Source organism: Manacus candei, unplaced genomic scaffold, assembly GCF_025592945.1.
Source record: "Manacus candei isolate 608988 ecotype Guabito, Panama unplaced genomic scaffold, ASM2559294v1 h1tg000023l, whole genome shotgun sequence".
Lineage (NCBI taxonomy): Eukaryota > Metazoa > Chordata > Aves > Passeriformes > Pipridae > Manacus > Manacus candei.
In genome coordinates this window covers 9291438-9310869 of record NW_026138071.1, presented here as the reverse complement: position 1 = coordinate 9310869, position 19432 = coordinate 9291438, and the positions used below count along the sequence as shown (strand labels likewise).

The 19432-nt window shown below is 38.0% G+C and overlaps 1 protein-coding gene across 3 annotated transcripts in view; it reads left to right on the top strand.

The window, feature by feature from the left end:
- The first annotated feature begins 5951 nt into the window (after positions 1 to 5951).
- The window catches only part of KCNH7 (potassium voltage-gated channel subfamily H member 7), a 221243-nt gene continuing 207762 nt past the window's right edge, over positions 5952 to 19432 (top strand). For all 3 annotated transcript variants that reach the window (XM_051787243.1, XM_051787242.1, XM_051787244.1), the window contains exons 1-2: positions 5952 to 6607; positions 8598 to 8828. In XM_051787243.1, coding sequence (XP_051643203.1) covers positions 6532 to 6607; positions 8598 to 8828 — 307 coding nt within the window. In that variant the 5' untranslated portion in view covers positions 5952 to 6531. The remainder of the gene's footprint in view (positions 6608 to 8597; positions 8829 to 19432) is intronic.

Here is a 19432-nt window from a genome sequence, read left to right as displayed (position 1 = left end):
CACACCAGTAGAGAGGCACCGGAACTGATTGGGAAGAGTAATTCCATTTTGCAAAAGATTTTGATATGGCCCGGTTTTATTTATTATTGCTCAGAAATTAAACAGTTTGAAATTCTCCGTGAAAGGAAATTGTGCCAGAACAGAATGTGCTGGGGTTACGCACCCTAAAGATCCTAGTTCAGACTACCTTTCTCTGAGGACACGTGCCCCAGAACCCTTCTGCAGTTGAACTAGGAGGAACTTCAGGCAAAACCAGAAACCTTGCAACCTCAGGATAGCCTAGACCACTTCTTTACCTTTTATTGGCATTAGGGTGAGAGCCAGAAATCACCATAAACCTGATCCAGTGCAAGGTACACTCTTTCATCAACATTGGTAAAAACACACGCAGAATGTGCAGATGTAGAAGAAGAAATTCTAACCACACAGTTTATTCAAGTGAGAAGCTAAGAAAAGGAATGTACCTCACCTGACAGATGGCAGTCCTATCACTTAATGTCTGAATACACTGTGGAGAAGGCAGCGTGAATTTGAGTACAAAGATAATTAATTTTAGAAATATATGAATCTAGTTCAGTGAGTAACTTACAGACAATAATTCATCTTTTTCATGATGAAGCAATGAATTTTTTCCCTTTTCCAGCTCATTCCTACTTGCTAGGCTTACTCTTCTGAAGGGACCAAACTTAAGATGTGTGATATAATAATTCTTACATGAATTTGTATGAACTATTATTAGAAAATAACATCCCTGAATTTCTGTTATGATGGATGACAGATTACAGAGAATGCACATATTTATCTTCAATTACAGTTCTCTGTGGTACAGAATTACTCACAAATATGGAGCAGGGTACTGCTTTTGTAAACCGTTAAAATTCTTCTATATATAGTATGAGGAAACAAATAAATTAATAGAAGTATGTTTCATGTCTTGCCTAATTATAATCAACATTCTTTCTGGACTGATGGCTGTCAGAATCATAGAATCATAGCACTGTAATCTAGCTAGAAAATCTTGGAAAGGCACAGCACATGCTGAGGTCATTCCTGATGCTCTTAATTGGCCAGAGAAGGTCAGCACCGAGTAGCCTGCGGCAACTATTTCAGACCAAGAACCCAGGAAAACGAGATGTGCATCTTAATACTGTAAACTCCCTAAGCAAGAGCCCACACCAAAACTGTGGCTTAATATTAGGGAATGAAGCCCTGCGGTGAGACAAAGAGATAGAGTCTCTCAGAGGAAGAAGCGGAAGCCTCATTGCTTGAATAATTTAAATGCTAAATAAATAATACAAATGCAAATATTCTAAAAGGAACGATCCACTGGCGAGGCATTGACTAGATAGATATATTGATGGTTTTCATGACCTGTACATGCTTATTCCAAACTGATCCTAAGTCATGAAGTTCTGAATCCCTAGGCATTCTAACATAGCATGTAAAAACAGCAATGTAAACTGTAGAATAGCTGCCTCAACTTTCTATGAATCCTTCCAAAAACAGTGAAGTTGCTTGCTGTCTTACTCTTTTCCTGTGTGATTTTCCTTTACTAGCCTAGGAAATTTAGGTCACAGTAGTTTTGCTCTTATAGATTTTGCATTTATAATTCATATTCTTGTCACCAACTTATTGTCTCCCAGAGTGAATTACTTGTGAAATATACACTGAATGAAATCCAAAGTAAGTATAACATAACTTTTTTTATTACTCATTAAATTAGTTGTAAAATTAACTAGAAAATTTGTAATCACTTTTTGGACCGTAATTTGGTGCAGATACTTCTTTTATGATACTAAAAACCTGATATATTTTCTCCCATTGAGATATCTGAAATCCTGAACACTTATAAGACCCATATAGAGACACAACGATGATGTACACCTTAAGGCCAAATATAATGATCACCTCTGTGTGATCTCATTGACATCAGTGGTCTTGACAGAAACAGGAGCCTTTTTTTTTTAGACAGCAAAAGTGAAACACAAAATAACCATAATCAGACCTAATTCATGGTGAATTTTGTAACTACGATAATGAAGTATTCTAATTTTGCTGTGTAGGCAGCTGTGTAGACCATGTGGCTGTAGGATTAGGAATGACCTGGTGATCCTGGGGCATCAGCACAGTGCAAGCAAAGGCAAGGAAGGAGCCAGCTCTGCCACAAGCAATTGCCACCACACTTACCCTGTGCCTCTCTTACTTGCATCAGCAGAGATTTGCTATTTGGCTGCTCATGATATTCAAGCAGCCGATTTCTATCTTCTCCAACAGAGGTAATTTGGCAGTCTGTTGTCCCAGGCAACTGCATACTTTGCTTGTGCCTAAAGCACAGACAGTTACAATCTAAATGATGATCATTATTATTGTGAAGGATTAAAACAAAATCTAGAGCTATAACTTGAAATTCTGGAAAGACATTAAAAAGTAAAAAGACAAGAAACAAGACTGATAAAAACCAAAGGTGATGATAAGATTCATCAACCTGTCAAGGAATCACAAAGGCCATCTTAGCACAAAATAGGATTCTAAATAAAGTTTCAGGATTTCATTCAACAGCTCTGAAGACACTCCCAGCCTTATTTAAAATTGTAAGCATATGTAAAATAGATAGATGAATAAATTATAGGGTATACAGGATAGACATGGTAAAAGCAACACAAATATCTTATGCTAGCTGGAACAATGGTGGGGCAGAACAGAAAGAAAGAAGAAAAACCCCAAGAACTATCAAGACTTAACTGAATATTGCTCCAGTACAGAAAGTATTTATTCAAATAGGAAGGCATTAGTAAAATTCTGTCTACAGGAGGGTAAACCATAACATCACAACAAGAATGAAATGAAAAACATAGGACTTTGAAAAATAACAGCATATGGTTAAGGATCATTTAAACTGGAAAAAGAAAGACATATCTCTTAGGGAAAGTCTTCTGAAGCATCAAACAGGAAAAGACCAAATCTTATTGTCTCCTCTATTTTTTTTTCCACCAAAAATATGATGGGAAATACGATTAGAGCCATTTTCCCAGAGCTATGTCTTCCTGACAATAGCAGATTTAATTGTTAAATGCCAAGATGTTGAAATAGATCAGTAACACATCTCCAGGCATACATTCCTCTAAATTCTCCTAAGGCACTTGAGAAGGAAGTAGTGAAAACGCTGGTGTAAACCTTGAAACCACTATTTCAAAATCAGCTACTGTCCTTGAGACCAGGAAATTCCATATATAGTTTTACTGTGGAGCAGCAGTGCTCACTGGGGAGTTATCACTGGTCTGTGGTGAGGGTGGTACCACGAGGGGCAATGCCACAAGGGGGCGGAGGGCAAGGGATCAGTGATGCTGGATGGGTTTTAGCTCCAGAGACACTCTCCCTCGGTATTTTGGACTCTTGGAGAGTTAGCAACTGTACGACTTTATAGATAAAACATATATCTCCATGGCATTCTACATTTCTTTCATCACACTAGAGATGCACATTTATAATGAATTCAAACTTTCCCACTTGCATGCATATTTTCCCAATCAAATGCAAATTCTTCCACATTACTTTCTCTGTATTTGTTGTAAATTGTCCAGTTTTAATGTATTTTCCTCTCTCACTTCTCTCACTATTGGCTTGCTTCAGAAAATTATCAAGCATTATGCACAATGAATATTAAGCACCCCAGGACCAATAGATCAACTACAAGACTGCAGTGGTGTAAATCACCACAATGAAAGCTTTTCCAATGCCACCTATTGCTCCTGTAGTTATTACAACCCATCATTCTTGTGAATTCATACCCTGATAAAAACTACATCTCAGACCTGGTCTTTTAGCAGTAGTTATCTTGCTTTGGCTGGGGTTGTCTTGATCAGGTTCTAAACCAATCAAGGTGAGGAAAACAAAAGAAAAAGTATACTCTGTTTAATATATATTCACATAATCAACATCAAAGTTCAAGCTGCCATCAGGAGACGGAACAAAAAAAGGTTTTCCAGAGTCATGGAGTTTTGGTGCCTTCAGTTTTCAGGCAAGAATAGCGTGGCTCTCAAATTTAACATGAAAAGATGGAGCTTCAGGAAAATTTTAATTCTTAAAATTATTTTTATCTTTTTTTTTTTACTTGTTTTCTTTCCAGACAGGCACTTAAAGCACTGGACTTTGGACTCTACTGGCCTGTAGTTGATCTAGTTTGCTTCTAACTGTTGAATACTAGAAACAAACACTGGTTGTTCAGTACAGGTCACAACTTTATTGTGTTTATTTTCTGCTGCTGGTATAGAAACATCAAAGTGCCATTTTTAATGTAAAAATGAGAATGAAGTCACTGCTGGTCATTATGTCTTGACTAGATATTAGGTATTATAGAAAGCGTTAAAATAAATGTGCTGCTATCACTTGTGTACACTCTTTCTACTGCTGTCTTTGGGAACTTGAATACATTTTCAGGGAAATATATGTCCTTGGTAAAGTTAAAGAGCAGAAAAAGAAAAATCCAACCTGCAGCCTTATCCACTGTCCAAACAAAATGAAAAGTAGCTAAAAATACTTTATTCTCTAGTGTTGATCAGAGTCACAAGAATTACTTCTTCAATTATTATTACAGAAAAATATGTCTGCTTTTCCTTTGATTCATACCACTGAGTACAGAGATTAAAACATTCTCTTCTGTAAATAAGGAACGCTCACTTCCTAAGATTGATTATGTACCTGATTACATATTTAGTGTAGCTGAGGCTTTGTAATTAGTATACAGTTAATTACTATGAAGCCATCTAAATACAGTTTATGTATATATAAATTATATTTTCAGACATCATTTACAGTTATAAATCCAAGACGATTCCAGTGAGATTACATTAAATTAATCTAGAAATGTACCCACCTACTCAACAGACTGTGTCCCACCTCTGATTAATATAGAGGATGACACACGGTAACAATGAAACAAAGGCCACACCTGAGAAAAGCTCACGGGAATAAGGAAACACCTGTTTGTGCTGCGGAAGAACAGGTGGGAGGCGGTGGTTCGCCGGCTCAATATCCTGTGCTTGCGATTACAAAGAACTGTGCTCAGGTGCCTCTCTTTTTTTTGCCCTGTGAGTTTATTAAGAAGCTGCCACTGCTGTGCACTACCCTGGAGATGCCTTTCCAGCACCGCATGGTTGCCCCCAGCTCCCTCCCTGTATCACCTCGCCTAGCCGTGCAGAACGCACACCGTTCTGCCTGCTGGATAGTGCAGGAAGCCTTAATTACAGCCTGAAAATAATACCCGCTTCCCCCGGGAGCCTCCCCAGCTATTCCTGGGGGACGGGAGAAGCTGAGATGAGCCTGGTGTGGGGAGGCTGGTGCTCCCCGGGCCCGGCCGCGGGCAGCGGGGCGGCTCCAGCACCACGGACAGCTCCGGGCCGGCGAGGAGCCCCGACCCGGCCCCTTCCCCGGACCCGGCCCGGCCGGCGGGGCGGAGCCCGGTCCGGGGATGCAGCTCAGCGGCCCCGGCACCCGCTCGGTGCCGCCGCGGGCCGGGCGAGGGCGGCCGGGCAGAGCTCACCCCTCGCACCCTCCGAGAGGAGCCTCGGCCCCCGGGGGATCCCCCTCCCTGCCGGGAGGAAGTCCTCGCCTGGGTCACGATGCGAGAGGAGGGAGCGATCCCGTCCACTAGGGCGAGGAAGGACGCCGAGGGCTCCGGTGGTCCCTTCCCCCGCTCCCCCATCGCTCAGAATCGACCCCTATTCGCGCCTCCCCCCGCCCCAGACGGGGCGTGTTCCAAGCTCCCTCCCTCCCCCGGCCCTGGCAGCGCCCGGGGCTCCCCGGCGGGCCACGCGGAGGGGCCGCGCAGGGCGGGCGGTGCCGGAGGGCGGACGCCGGGGCTACCGGAGGTGGCGGGGCCCCCCCGCCGCCAGTGCCCGCGGTCCCCGCTGCCCCCCTGCAGCCGCCGCGGTGGGGATGTGGCACGTCGCGGTGCTGCTGGGGTGTAGCTCATTCCTGATGCCGCTGTTTGTCGCTGAGTTTTGAAGAGATTTATTGGCTGGCTCCTGCTAAACCACGCTTGAGTAATCCGAGCTGCTGCGCGCCCTGGTGAAGCCCGGAGGGGGGGAACGTCACTCCCTCTGGCAGCGGAGCAACATTAGTCTTCCAGCCCTCAAACCACCACTACAGCGTCGGAAACTGCCGGGTCACAGCCATTTGCTTTGGAAAATTGGCGATGTTTGGTGCTAGAGATCGATTACCCTTGTAATCTTCCCCCCCACACCTCCTCCTGCTTACCCCACCCCTACCCGCCCCAGACAATAGCGTCCGAGCTCCTCGAGGAAAAAAAAAATAGAAAAGAAAGCAAGGAGAGAAAGAAAGAAACCGGGGGATGGATCTGACTCCAGTAGGAAAAGCGTGTCTCTAGAAGTGGTGCTAATGGGAAGAGATTTCCGATCTCCAGAGGACGATGATTTGCCACAAAGGGTAGTTGGCTCGGTGCTTTGGGCTGGAGCCGTGTAGGAGATCCTTGGAGAAGTCATTGTGCACAGAAAACCGAAGACCTGTACAAACATGCCTGTTCGCAGAGGTCATGTGGCACCACAAAATACATTTTTGGGTACAATCATTCGAAAATTTGAAGGGCAAAGTAAGTTCTCGCTTTCTATCTATTTTGGTACAGTAGTTTGATTCTGCTTGTGACTAAATGGACAGCAGCTCCAGACTATTTTAAGTTTGTAGCTTGAAAAGAAAACCCGGGAGGTAAGGAGGGGATCCCTAGCAGGAGTAACATTATTTTTGATCTAGAATACAGATCACCGACTTGAATTATTGGCTGCTGTTTTGGGGAAGGGGGGTGTTGGGGCTTTTGCCCCCACTATTTCAAGGAATAGTTTTTGTCTTTGACTGTATCCATGTTGTATAGCTGTAGAAGTTATATCTCTTACCTTCTTCTGAACTGGTGAGATGACTCTAAAAGCAGAATGTACAATCTTGCTGCCTGTGAAATGTCTAAAAAATAAGCTAGATTTACTGTCGTTATGATTGTTATTGCTGTTAGTTATAATTGCCTTTTCAAAATAAAGCAGAACAGTCTGACTGATTTAGAGGAAGCAGATAATATGCAGAAGAGTTATTAAAGAAAAAATATTCTCTTACCTTGTTGTCACGACTGAATTTTAATAGAGCTGTCAAATTTGTCTGTTTTGTTTATATAAGTCTAAAATATCTATCAAACCAGTGCAAATACATCCTCTGGAAGAGTCTGTGAGATCTTTTGCAATGCAGCAGCTTACTATCTGTCAAGGAGGCTGAAGCTGAAGTGTTTTTCCTGGCAGGAACTCTGGTTTACTATTAACTGTTAGAAGGAACACTTGATGCTTAAAATGAATTTCATTTAGAAACAGTAGTTTTATGTATGTACATTGATTTAAATATTTAGCATAATTTTAGTATCAGTTTGGTGCAAACCTTTACAGCTAATTCCAGTTTATATACTTCCTTATACTTAAATCTACATTAACATTTGTAATATTTATATTATTTGAGGGAAAAATAGAAATGGTGTTTTTAGTCCTAGTTTATCTAAATGTTAAGTCAGTGTTGCTACTCAAGTAAAGTTTTCATGTAGTGTACATTTTTTTTAGTTAATAAAGCACTAGCTGCTAAATAGGCATGTGACAGTAAGAGTTCAACCTGATTGAAAGACACTAGAAAAAGTAGGAATGAAATATGTATTTTTCTCTCCACATGTTTCGCTGTGTCCCAAACAGACCATATTTAAAATTTTGAAGAGTTGTACTACTATAATAACTTGATGTCCTGTAAGAAATGTTTTATAAAGCAAGTAATCACCTAGTATAATTAAGCGAGCAGAAATCAATGTTATTAACAGTAAATTTATCAAAGCTGCACATTTATAACTACAGTGGGAATGGTGTGTTATAGTGGTAAACAGAAACAAATTAAATGAGAGTTGAAAATTTTGAATCTTTCTGTCAGATAAGAGTTTAGGAAAAAGATGATGGACAGAAGCACCGAACTTCAGCAAACTGTGCAAAATGTTTCCAAAATCACAATAATTTAATGTACCTCCATACTCCCCTTTTTTTTTTAAGGAATATTTTTTTATTCTGTTCTTTTCTAGATAGATTCATTAAAATACTGACTATGAACTTACTGACATTCACCTAATGAAAATCCCTCAAGAGTAGACTAAGATGGTTGGACCTTATCCTAGTAAGCCCTTCACTTGAGTAGAACCCCCTTCCTGAGGCCCCACTTCTCCCCAGAAGAGAACTTTTCATGGACCTGCCTGAGGTGCAGCTGACAGGGCGGCGCTCATCACCTGTGCTTCAGTGAAGCTAAAAAAGAAAAACATTGAAGTTGAAAGGAAATTTGCAAAGACTTGCATAATCTGGTTTTGTTTCCTTAAAGGACAACTATCTTTGATGTATTCTAAATTGATTGAAATTTCTTTAAAAGCTATGGATCAAATTAGCTACATCAAATGACTGAAAATCTCTACATTTCAGGCATTCCCCGTGAGAAGAAGGGTTGTTCAGCATCCATCCATGCAATTGACACTATGTGAAATGTTGAAAGAGTACTAAAAAATGCATAACTTTCTTTTATTGCAGATAAAAAATTCATCATTGCTAATGCTAGAGTGCAGAATTGTGCTATCATCTACTGCAATGATGGGTTCTGCGAGATGACCGGGTTCTCCAGGCCAGATGTCATGCAGAAACCTTGCACCTGTGATTTTCTTCATGGACCAGAGACCAAAAGACATCATATTGCCCAAATTGCTCAAGCACTTCTGGGGTCAGAGGAGAGGAAAGTAGAAGTCACCTATTATCACAAAGATGGTAAAGTCTGGTTTTATTTTCAAGATTTTTGTGTGTTTGGCTATCAGTTGATTGGTAAAAGAACTGTGTATGTTGTGCTGGCCAGACCCTTTGCTGGAGTAGTGGTGTAATTTCTGTGAAGTCCAATGGAGTACACTTGTGTGTATCAGTAAGGGAATCTGCCCCCAGACTGGTGGGTGTATGGAGTGTGTCACTGTACACTGACTCTATCAGCTGAATGAAGCTAGCACGGTGTTTGCAACTGTTGAACAGAAGCTCTCCTCTTGGTTGGTTTAAAGTAGATGTAAATCTCTTAAGTAATCAGCATAGAGGAACCATACCTTGATTTAAATGTAGTATTTTACTGGGAAAAGTACCACAAAGTTAAAAAAAATGCCCTATCATGAAGAAAGCCTTAGCTTATAAAGAAAGGGACAAGTCTTTTTCAGAGCTGAGATATTGTCAAGTTGGAGTACCTGCAACTGAACAACTGAAGTTGTTCTAAAATTATGTTGTTAGAATCAAAATTTGTGGATAGCTACCCTATGAACAGTTTCCCTGTTATTCAGTAAAGACTCAATACATGCAGAATGGCTAAGTCTGTTGGTGATTTTTTTCCTGTTAAGAGCACAAAATGAATAAATATTTTTGCAGATTTAAAAATGCATGCACATGAAAACTAATTATGATACCTAATAGTTATAGGTACATTTTTGGTTTGGTTGTTTTTAATTACGCAGAGTTATTTACAAAAACATCCATCTTTCAAACAAGTCCAAATAATGGATAAGTGTGGTGTACCTTATTTTGCCTCTTGCTGTGTACACTCTTGGGAGAAGGAAAAGGAAATTCATATTCAAATGCTGAGCTTAAATTAGTTCTGGAGAAGTGCCAGTGTGTTGTTTGCATCAATTTTAGAATCACATGCAGTGTGCTTTCATTTTAAAGTCACAGAGTTAAACCCTGTTCTCAATAATTCTGTTCTTATCTCAGAGAGACTTAAGTAATATTGTTTTTAGCTTAGGCTGGTATAATTCAGATAGGACTCAGGCCAACCATTCTACCCACGCTACCAATATTTAAGCATATTCTTCTTAGTAGTTTCTCAGTACAGCCCTTTATTCTTAGATCTGCTTTGGTGGTCTGGAGCAGATTTTGGTCAAGATTTGTTGCTGTAGCTGTGCATTGAACATAGATTTCTCAGGAGACCTGACACCGTATGTCTTTTACACATCTAGCCTGTGTTTGTTAACCTGGCGTGTGTTAAAAATAATATTGCAAAAGGAGAATGTCAATGCTAACTTTCACAGCCACCAGCCTGGAGCACAATTTTGAGATCTGGTAGTTTAAAAGTGCTACAGTCTCCCAAGACATCAGGAGGGAGGGAAAGACGCTTAACTAAAGCACTGCTTATCTGTCAATCACTGGATATATGTCTATACATACTTTTCTAAAATACTGAATTCTGGCATCACGCAACACACCATAATCTGTTTAAGGCAAACCAAACTAATACCACCCATAAAAACTGCTGTATCTTTTGTAAATACTTTTGAATACTTTTTGTAAATACTTTTTAATTTTGCTATGCTAAATTATGGATTATTTAGCATAAACAATCTTATGTATAAGAGTTTTCAGTAACTTCACCTCTGTGAATAGTTTCTTTAAATGCCTAGATTTTATGTGTGAAGGTTAAGGAATTTCAAAAGCTGCAGACAACAGTTCTAGGCAAATTTGGATTGAATTCCTCAATGTTTAACCTGTCTAATGTGAATAAGACTTACCATGTGCATTATATGATCAGCTAAATTTAAACAAATATAGGTGAATTATATGGAGTCATAAATATAATTTAAAATATCAAGTCACTGATTACATGCAAAAATTGACAAAAGACAAGATTGGTCTGACACTCAAATTTGGTTTTGCAATATATAGCATGTACACATATACCCCTTTATAACATACTGTGTATATAATAACAATATACAGAATAGTGATACTTAGCAAGGACTTCCCCCAGGTTGTGAAGCAAACTGAATTTCAAGAATTTTCTAAAAATTTAAGAGTTTAATGCCTTGTTAGTGGCTCATTTTGTACTGTGTGCTGTGAGGGAGTATGAGAATATTTTGAGAGGTCAATTCTAGCACAGGTAGAAATGTAACTTTCTCCATGTGAGTAACCCAAGTTACTCCAGTAAACTACCCACTGCTTGAAATTTTGATTTGACATTTAATTTCATAGCAACCCATTGTATAATATTTAGCATAATACTAAGCATACAGAGGAGGAAGACACCTCATGAAGGTGTGAATCACTTGAGGTTCCACTGACAGGAGGTTCTGAAGACCATATTACACATTCCTAACAAATGCCCAGTGAATGGTAAATAAAACCTTATTTCACATCACACTATCATTTACTCTACATAAGCCATTGATTATATTAAAAATTATGTTAATATTTTGAAGTGAAGCAAATGTCAGCAGGATCACTTATGAAGCTAATCTGTCATCAGAAGTCCAGCAATGCAGACATCAGAAAGGGAATCACTCTATAAGTATTTCTTTTTTTATTTTAAATACCACCTCACATAATTTTAAAATGTCACAGTTTAAAAGGAAATTCTTGCTGTAGAAAAAGGGTATTGCATATGTACTGGGAGTTAAGATTCTGATTCTCTACTTATCTGTAGTCCACTTTTCTAGACGAAAGTGCAAGATTTTGAGTTTTAAATGTCTTGACAATGCAAGACTGAATGCTGCTTGCTGTTTGTTCACTGCTTTAATCTTTTGGCCAGATCACACACTCAAAGAAGATGGGACAGAAGGATGGGAACAATTTTGTAGCAAGTTGATTTTCAGAAAATGACTTGAATCTACACTGCTTTAAACACAACAGACAGAAGATACAGTGGCCAAAGGAGAATAAAAATTCAATGTATCATGGTTTTATAAATATGTAACTTGGACTGGGCCTGTTTCCCTTTTCACTGCGCAGTGCAGGGAGGGTGCAGAGAAGTGTAGAATGCTTGTGATAGTCTTTTGTAAGATGTTTAGATGGTATGGAAGTGGGATGCCAGCATTACTTAGGCATCCAGCAGACCCTATCCCAAGCACACCAGTGCCCTGTTCTCACTAGCTTCTCTAGCAGTGTTTGTATCAGCATAAGATTGTTAATGTAGCCTACATTTGCTTTTAATTTCTCCTCACTCCTTTTTCTTGTTAGAAGGGTATTGACGCAATCCAGGCAAAGTTCTAGTCCTCTGTCCTGTTCCAATAGTGCCACAGTAGGCAATTACATAGTTACGAAAATAATTAATTACTGAGAAAAATGGTTAATGGCAACAGATGTATGCCAAAACTAAGGGTCCAAATTTATAGGTTCTCATTGTGCGAGAAGCTTCGCTAAGATCACTGGATGTACTCATGGGATTAAAGACACAGTAAATTTCTTTTTGAATGTAAATATCCCTTTTTAAAAAGAGCAATAGATAAATACACACAAATCACAAGAACTATTATTTTGAAACAGATTTTTTTTCCAAGTATTGCCCATTAGGCATTAACATCTGCTTAATTCAAAAATTATACTGATATCAATGCAGCAGTATCATATTCTTCACTATCTCGCTTCGTTTTCACTAACCTTATGGCCATATGAACTGAATTATACTTGAAGGCAATATATTGTTTATACAGGATATCAGTTCTTATTTTAATAAAGTTATTTGTGGTGAAAATGTTTGACAGCTCTTCCTTTGAGGACTCCATATTGCAGTTTAAGTCATTATTGCATAAATCATTCTTGACAGATGTAAAATATTGCTTTAGGTTGTAAAGCTGTGGACATAAAAAGTATAATTATTTTGGGACTGAGAATGGATATATAATAATCAGAAAGGACTGTATCCCACTGAATACTTTTTTACTTCTTACTGTGTGCTTTGTGGACAACAATGGGCTATGCATGATCTTGCAGATGATGCCTGTTAAAGGGAGGTAAGGAGACCATTTAGCCATACCTTCTACATATCAGATATTCTAGGGATGAGAAGAACTACAGCAGAGTGTATGTTTGAGCAAAGACAAGATTAATCAATTAATTGTAGAGTATGGACAACCCTCACAAAGTACTTGCCATGTACCCAGTTTCAAAAAAATAATTTGCTACAACTGACTGCAAATTAAACATATTTGCATTTTCAAAATACATTTCCAAACTAATATTTTAAGGCCTTTTATGCTCTTTTGAGGATAAGAAAATATAAAAAATGTTCAAACATACTGACAAAATAAAGTGAAAATGGTATTGCTTTTAATTAAAAAGATGGATGACTATATTTAGAAGCTTATCATCTAGACTTCTGTCAGCATAGGTATTTTATCACCTGTTTGTGTGAACCTGCCAATCAAGTAAAAATACAGCTGAAAAGAAAGACCATTGCATGTGTGTCAAGTCCCCTTAGATTAGCTCTAGCATGCGGGTCAGCAAACACAGCGTTGACCATGGTTCCAATGCCTTATCCAGAGTTGTTGAGAAAGGTCAGTGAATCAAATCACTGTCTAATACTCTGCTGCTGTAGGAGTTCTTGATTTAAGAAATGCTATCTGACTGTATTTTGATAAAGAAAGTGTTACCCCCCCCAACAAAAGCTGTCAAAAAAACGCTTTCTTAATGCAAGTGCTTCTCCTGGCATCCTTAAAAAAAAACAACCTTGGGTCAAATCCAGAATGTTACTGAAGCTGTTAAACTATTAGGAATTAATGAGGCCATTCATTCTTGTCCGTAGTGGTGTTTTTACCTTAGGCTTCAATACTTGTCCTACAAGAAAAAAAACTGTCCTACCTTTCAGTACTGCTGATTCTGTAACAAGGGCACCACCAACATTTAGATGACACCCCAGTGATCCAAATATCTCATTTACCCATCCCCATTCAGATATGGCTCCTATGTCTGCCCAGAACTGTGGGTCACTTCTTATACACATTTCATATATGATATCTAATGATTTCAATAAAGCACCTCTCAGATATACGAAATAGGTTTGTTTATGGGTCAATTTCTAACTTATTTTTCAATTCCTTGATTTTCCAATATATTCCTTTTTCTTCTCAGGTCAAGAATAATTTATTTTCTATAAGGAAGGGACTTTTATAGATAATTTTTTACCATTCTTGTATTCCTGCTAATGAGAGATATCTGAATAAACAGCACAACAATTAAATCGCTTTTTAAATTATTCTCTTGTCAGTGTTTAGTGTCAGAAAGTATGAGAAGATATATGTAATTTTAACAAATAATGAAGAATATAAATGCTATTATTATAGATACTGCATCTTTAACAGAAAAAAAATGAATTTGGAAAAATCCTTTCTGACAGTTTTAAGATCATCCATGGCACAAATAAAAATCCTGCAGGCTAGTGGATCAGCAGTCTTTCACTTCAGTATAGTGTTCAGAAGGAACTCTTCTTCCAGTGGACTTCCATAGTACAGTTTCACATCAGGATTTGGAAAGTGAAAGGGTCAATTTACACTGATCAAGTGGCCCAAATTTCCCTTGTTTGAGCTACAAACAATGATTGCTGAACACTTTCAAAAAGAGTGTCATAGAGCTAAGAAAGGTGACACGTTCCAGAGTGAAATGGTACTATAAGGTTATGATATGATCCATGTACTCAGAAGAGTTTAATCTTTTAAATAGGCATTGCCTGACAACATTTTTTATCTGTTTTAAATATGCTCCTTTTAGTTGTAGTGAAAGCTTTTTTGGTTTTGGGTTATGAGACAAAAAGAACAGATGCTGTCAGTCTATTTTTGGTGTGGTTTCACATGATTTATTGTGTCCTCTTTCCATCTTCATTGTGCATCCTTTCTAATGTTACATTATGATAAGAGAGTTAAAGAGAGTTATTGCATACTCCTAGTTTGCATTATTGATTGGTTCTTTCCCTTCTCCACCAAACTGGCCAATATATCAAAAAGAGATGCAGAGAGCAAATCAGAAATCATGCCTATCAATAGATGTGTCTATTGCCTTTTGCATATTTGATATGATACAAACTTTAGAACGTGGCACTTCAAATAGTACCGATGCTGATATCAGTGCTGTTGTCTCTGGTTCCCAGCAATGGAAAGAGAACAGCGGTGTGGATTAGATTTTATGTTAGTGGTTTCAAGCCCAGTTTTAGTGTTCCCTACACATTTGACTTAGTGTATGACTCAGTCTATGTGCTAGATCGTCCATGCTCTTCCCAGCTAAGTATGGAAAAAGCTTTATCAGGCAGTATAGGCTTCAGACTAGCAAGACAGAGCTGACTATGGAAATTGCTAACTGACTCTGGAAACCTCATATCTGAAAAGCAATCAGAACTGTAGCTGTGAACCTCGATCTAGGCAGAGCAGATAAATGACAATGACAGTGGTGTATTGTGGCTCTATAGTTACAGCTGGTGTCACACTGTCTGCACCTCTGAAAGTTCACATCTCTGAGGTGGGAAGTATTGGTGTTATAATTTTGTATAGCTTGAGCATTTTAGTCTAGTATATTGTTTTTGTTTGAAAGGAAATAACAGACATAATTGAATTATTTCTTAGAAATTAAATTGAAATTTAATTTTGAAAGCAGTATTATAGCCACAACTAATCACAAAATGCTTTTAGACCACCAGTATTTCTGTAGGTACCCAATTTTAAGCTCCCTCACCAACCTTCTGGTACAATACAGCCTTTTAATTTCTATTTTTCTTAATTCTTTGATTCCGAAATCAAAGTGAAATCTCATCAGGAACTATGACCACAAAGGATAACAAAATTCAATCAGAAAAAAATTCAATGTAAACAGTGTAAAGGGAAGGTCCTGTGTCCTTTTTCTGTTTCATTAACCGGACTCTAATTATAGATCTCATTATACCTAGTTTTGACTGCCCTCAATTATAGCACTGAAGTTCTATCCACAAAAGAATATATTCCAGCTTCTTTGTAAGCAAAGAACCATCATATCATCAAAACCTAAAGGTGATATTTGTCACAGTGTCAACATTATTAACTATTTCATTACTGATAGTGAATGGAAATTACCAGAAGAAAGCTTAGGCCAGAAATCACAGCTGCCTTCAGTACTTGCCTGCCTGCTGAAATTTCTTGCTTTCCTGTCCTTGTTCCTCCATAATACCATAGTCAATAAAAATACTTTCTTTTACATTTTGCCATAACCTCATTTGAATCCCTGATTTTCCACATTAGACTGCAGTGGAAACCAAAAGGTCTTGACTAAATGGTCAGTTCAGTTCAGAAAAACACAAGAGTTTACTTCAAATACTAGGAAGTTGGGATTCATCACAATATCCAAATACCGATCCTTGATAATATCAGGATATGAAATGTTGGCCTCTTTTGAGCAAATGCACAGGATTATATGGTAACTAATTGTTTCTGCAGCCAAAAACAGTTCTAAAGGCCTGAGAGTAAGATATCAATACCTACAGATACAGGACTTGGCTTGCAACCAACAGCTTTCATAGAATTAATTTGTAAAGTTTAATTTTTGTAACAATAAAAATCCTGGTCTGTAGGTACTAGAGCACTGTTGGTAGAGACATAGTGTGCTATTGCTAACTATTAGATGGTGGTCTAATGTTAGCTGGATCTCTGCTGCTGCATAAAAATTCCACAAATTATGAAAGAAACATGGAAAACACAGATGAAACCTTCCTCCATTTTTATCCACAGGGTAGACAGACAGAGATAACTTCAGAACAAGGCTATATTAGGGGGGGTTGTCTTTGTCTTATACTTAGGCCGATTGAAAAGCAGTTAATCATCATGTAAATGTGTTTCATCACTAACATGCATGTGCTAAAGCACTTATTCCCAGCTGTTGTCAGACTTTGGACGCTGTGCCCTTTTGAGATTATTTCTTAGAGCATTCTTTGCTGATTTTCAAATCGATGCAAGTGTATCTCTGAAAATAGCTTGCAAATTTCCTCCTTTCAAAACTCATTTATGCCAATCTGCTTTACTCCTTCCTTTCTGGAAAAAAAATGCGAGATAATCTCATTAGTATTTTGCATGTTTATGGCATTTCTTTTTATACTTTCAGAAAAACATGAAACTCAGTAGTCCATAAATCCCATTGTCATGGTATTTAGGGTAAAACACTGTTGCCCTTCTGTCTACTTGCTTAAAAAATGTCTTTCAATTCAAGAAATGAGAAAGAAAGAAAACCTAAAGTCCATATCATTTTAAATAATGATAATAAAAGAAAGGAAAATGTGTTTTATTTTTTTCCATTATAAGCACCCAGTTTTATTTTTGCATGATAAAATATACCAGGAATCAATTTAGCACCAAATTCTATCCAACTGAAAAGATAGCACTTTCCAAAAGGACTATTTCTGGAATCATGGGCAACATAACTATATTATGTGAGAATAACAGCCTTGGAGTACAAAACCAAGTATCTATAAATCAGCATCTGAGCCCTCTCTGTGGATTAATGGAGCAGCTCATGCACTAGTGTGAAAGCCTGTGTATAATGTCAATCCTGAGCCAGTCCATGCTGGTTCACAGTTCAGAGCATCCTTAGTCTTTCTGTAAGTTATACTGATTGTTCATGGCAACAAGAATGTGAACACAAAATGCACAGAGGCATCTTTAGTGTTTTAAAATAAACATTTTGTAGACAGATAAAAAAGAGTTTAAGTACTGTTTGTGGATGACTACAAAACTGTATTAAAACCTTGTTCCTCTTTGTCCTGAAACGTGCAAATCGCTTCTCACATCAGGATTAGAAGTGTGGTCTAAGGACCTGCTCCCCAGCGCCTAAAAAGTTAATTAAAAACTACTAACTGCTACTGCAGCTACAGCAGAGTTAGTTTCTAATTTGTGTGATGTTTGCTGACCAGGTGCTGGGTGCGGGTGGCATCCCCCTTCTATGCTTATTGTTTATTTAAAGAGGTGAAAAGAGGAAGGAATATGTGGTTCACAGACAACTCTTCTTCCTGTCTGACAGGTAGGCAAGTCTATTTTATAAAAGCGACTACACAAACCAAGAACATTACAGCTAAGGGAGCTATTCAATAGACCATGCAGATCTATTTACATTCATTTCTGGTTGTCTTTTGACCTCATTTGTGAAAAGACAGATCCCACAGCAGCAGAATTACCAGTAGTGTCACTGTCTCCGCAGAACTCAACATATGCAAAACATAATTATTAGCCAGACAAATGCATTCTGTGTGCAAAGAGAATGTGCAAAGAGCATTTGTCCCTGTTCATAGAAATTGATTGAATTGTTTCCCTTTTAAATAATGTTTTAGTCTGAATCCCTTTTCTTTTCACTTTGGGGTCATTTTCCTGCAAATAAAAAAAGTTGTGAATAAAACACTTTATTTCCACTTTCTGAGAAATATCTGAAGAAAAGATATCAACTGTTTTTTAAAATTATTTACATTTAATGATTTACACATTTAACCTCAGTTGGTACCTGGAAAGTAGATTATCCAAACAGGGTTTTTTTGCCCCTTAGGGGCCACAGGCACTAAAATAACAAATATAACTTAGGTGTTATAGCTATAAAGATCGCACTGAGGTTCAGTTACTGCAAAAGAAATGCCTGACCTGAACTTTTACATACAAAAGCAAATTTAGGACTGGATTTTCAAATATATGTATATATTATAACATATAAAAGTGCATTTCTCTTTCTCAAGAGGTTTAAGAACCAATTTGAGGAGCTGCCAAAATTACCTCCTACCCCATCATAGAATATAAACTGATATTTTATATTTCACAACAGCTTTAATAATAAAGCATTTTTCTTTTTAAATACATTCAATCACAGGCTGCCTGAACTCAACAGCAAATTAAAGTGGCTCCTAATGAGCTGGTTGACTAATGCAGTGAGTCTTTTACCTCAAAAGACATTTAATTCTGGAAAAGCTCACAGTTCCAAACCATCATTCTCTACTGCATTTCTGCACTGTCCTCTTCTCTCTTCCAAGACAGTACACCAAAGTTGCATGGTAACATTCCCCAGTGTAGACAAAAGCAGCATATATATATATGTATATATATATATAAAAATAAATAAATAAATAAATAAATAAATAAATAAATACATACCACAAAAATCCCCAACATGATCAAGTCCAAGAAATGGATAAGTGAGTGAGAATATAAAATTATTTTCAACAGGAATAGTTCTGTAAATCTACCTCTAATAGGAATTGCACTGAATAGGAATTGTTCTTAAATGAATATCTCAGACCAAAAGCCAGGTCTAGAGAAGAGACAGCCTAGATAGTGCAGTTGTGTACATGTCTCTGTTCTGTCTCTAATAAAGAATAATTTTCAGAGAAACAACTTCTTCTGTTAAAGAGGATGCACATTGTAATGATTCTGAAGTGCCAGATTGGGGTTAGAGACAGCTGGGGTTATTCTGCATGGCAGAAGTGTCCAAGCTGTTTCCCTCTCTTGCCATAGGGTTAAAGAAATGCAAAGGTGGAATCAAGTGCTGTGTTAAGTTCAGCCCTCAGGTCTTCCAAATTTGATATAAAAAATCGAACTGCCAAATAAATGGCAAAGAAAAAATAAGGAGGCATGTTAAGAAAGTTCAGT